We start from the raw sequence: 2,074 nt of genomic DNA, 5'->3' as shown, positions 1-2,074 counted from the left end.
TGTTTTAACTGTTTGAAGTCTAAAGAAAGTCCACCGTGTTTGCATGAACGTCGTCCGGTCTGTATGAAATCCGTCGTGTTTGCACGAATTTCGTCTGGTTGGTTCATGAAGTAATTGAAATATATGCGGGCTGCGTTGAATGGCTGCTTTCCGCATCCGCGGATGAATGCAAAATAAAAATTAAATAAAAATTACAACATTGGAAATACCCTTTGTTGTAGCTGGCTATGGTTATGTTTGGCTACTTTTGTGCTAATACGTGGGGCCTTTGCAAGACGCCAGCCTGCACCCCTATTGCTGCTCTCTCTCTCTCCCTCGTGCATGTATACTCAAGTGGGCAAAGGGAACAACGGCTCGCGAGGGGATCAATCGGTCCACCGCTGCCTAGCAGCATCCTAATTTTCCCAATTTAAATATGCAGACATGAAAAGTACAGTTCTTGCAAATAAAATAGAGCATAAGCGGGGTTATGAAGTAAGTTATTGTAGGACGGATGCAGTATATATATATATATATTAAAACAAGATTTCGCTTGGAGCGCCCGTAGATACAGAGGAACATTTTGCGGTGATACTGCATACGGAGAAACTGCGAGCAAATTTTGGGGCTACTGGATAACTACGAGGCAGACATTGCAGATGTTGGTAGTCGCACCAATAGTTTAGGTAAGAAGCACAGAGGGATACGAAGACAGGTCTATATACAATTGTACAGTCAACCGTCACAAAGCATTGTCTGGAAGGTAAATACAAAAGTTTACATTCATGTTTCCAACTTCCCAAGCAGGGTCTACTGAAAAAAAGTTCATGAGCGCAGCACAAACAAAGCAGAGTCATTCAGCGCAGGGTGCAGGTGGCATGAAGCCGAGTCTCAGAAGTCTGGGCCTTGCTGGAAGAACTCGAGGTCTGGGTGAGTGCTTCCACCTGGATGCCTCGAACGCCTGCGTGAGCAGAAAATCAGGTAGTTGGCATCAGCTGTTCCAAGTAGAAATAAGCATGGCAGTTTCCATTATATGGTATATAGTGAACTGTGTTCAATGACTTCCATGACGTAAGTAGAAATTATAACGAATGCTGCGCTACTGGATGCCAGTGTAGAGAAGTTTCCTCTTCATTCTGAAAATCATATCTACCACAGGATATGTTTTTGAGATTCAATATTATTTTAACATCTTGATTGAATCACACAGAATGGTTTGTTTCTTCCTTGAGATAACAAACCTAATCAAGTACAATAACAGGCCATCTTGAGCCTTGCCGGGTGTCAAGCATATAATGTGGGTCTAACAAACATGTTAAGAATAACTAACTTACCTCACAAAGCGAGATGGTTCAAATCCTGGAACATCAGGCGGGCCGATTGGATCGTAACGGACACCAGGTGGAACACTCCTGTTATGAAATATTGATTCCGTTTATGACAGCAGCAGACATGACAAAACAAATACTTCAATTAAATAGGAGAACTGAACATACCCAGGGCCACCAAAAGGAGCAGGAAAAGGATTTGAAGGAAAGAAGCGTGGATCATTTGGGCCTGTAGTAATCAAATAGGTTGTAAGTTGGACAGTATAGAGGTATAAATGTAAAGAGATTCAAAAGATATTCAGTTGACAACATATTACCAACGTGCATACTACCACCCGGCCCACCACTGCAAACAATAAGACACATGGTTAATTATGTGTGGAAGTACTGGTCTGTCAATGTTTTTACATGTACATGATGGTAGGAGACAGACCTGTGAGGGTAGAAGCCAGCACCAGGAGCAGGGAAGGTGTCATCATGACCAAACGGAGCTACTGGAGGATATATCAGGCTGTACCACAATACATAAAAGGAAATATTAGCCCCGTTATCGATATCCTATAACAAATTCACTAATAGCCTATTTATCCTACAAGAGTGCTAGGGACCGCAAATTTTGGTAAAACCGAACATAAGTTCACATGAACCCCATCACTAGTTTGTGCACTTGTAAACTCAGAAAAATTCATAGTATTATAAAATGTTAATTCAGGCACATGTTTCAAAAAAAAAATCATATGCATGATGTAGCAAAATGACAGGAGCAG

The 2,074-nt window shown here is 41.6% G+C and overlaps 1 protein-coding gene across 1 annotated transcript in view; it reads right to left on the bottom strand.

The window, feature by feature from the left end:
* Positions 1-643: 643 nt before the first annotated feature.
* The window catches only part of LOC119363385 (probable proteasome inhibitor), a 6,503-nt gene continuing 5,072 nt past the window's right edge, over positions 644-2,074 (bottom strand). The window contains exons 5-9 of the mRNA XM_037628725.1: positions 1,741-1,818; positions 1,625-1,653; positions 1,476-1,536; positions 1,314-1,391; positions 644-940 (exon numbers count right to left, since the gene is read on the bottom strand). Coding sequence (XP_037484622.1) covers positions 871-940; positions 1,314-1,391; positions 1,476-1,536; positions 1,625-1,653; positions 1,741-1,818 — 316 coding nt within the window. The 3' untranslated portion in view covers positions 644-870. The remainder of the gene's footprint in view (positions 941-1,313; positions 1,392-1,475; positions 1,537-1,624; positions 1,654-1,740; positions 1,819-2,074) is intronic.

The sequence above is a fragment of the Triticum dicoccoides genome, chromosome 2B (genome assembly GCF_002162155.2).
Source record: "Triticum dicoccoides isolate Atlit2015 ecotype Zavitan chromosome 2B, WEW_v2.0, whole genome shotgun sequence".
NCBI classification, from domain to species: Eukaryota; Viridiplantae; Streptophyta; class Magnoliopsida; order Poales; family Poaceae; genus Triticum; species Triticum dicoccoides.
This window is presented reverse-complemented; position numbering and strand designations above follow the sequence as displayed.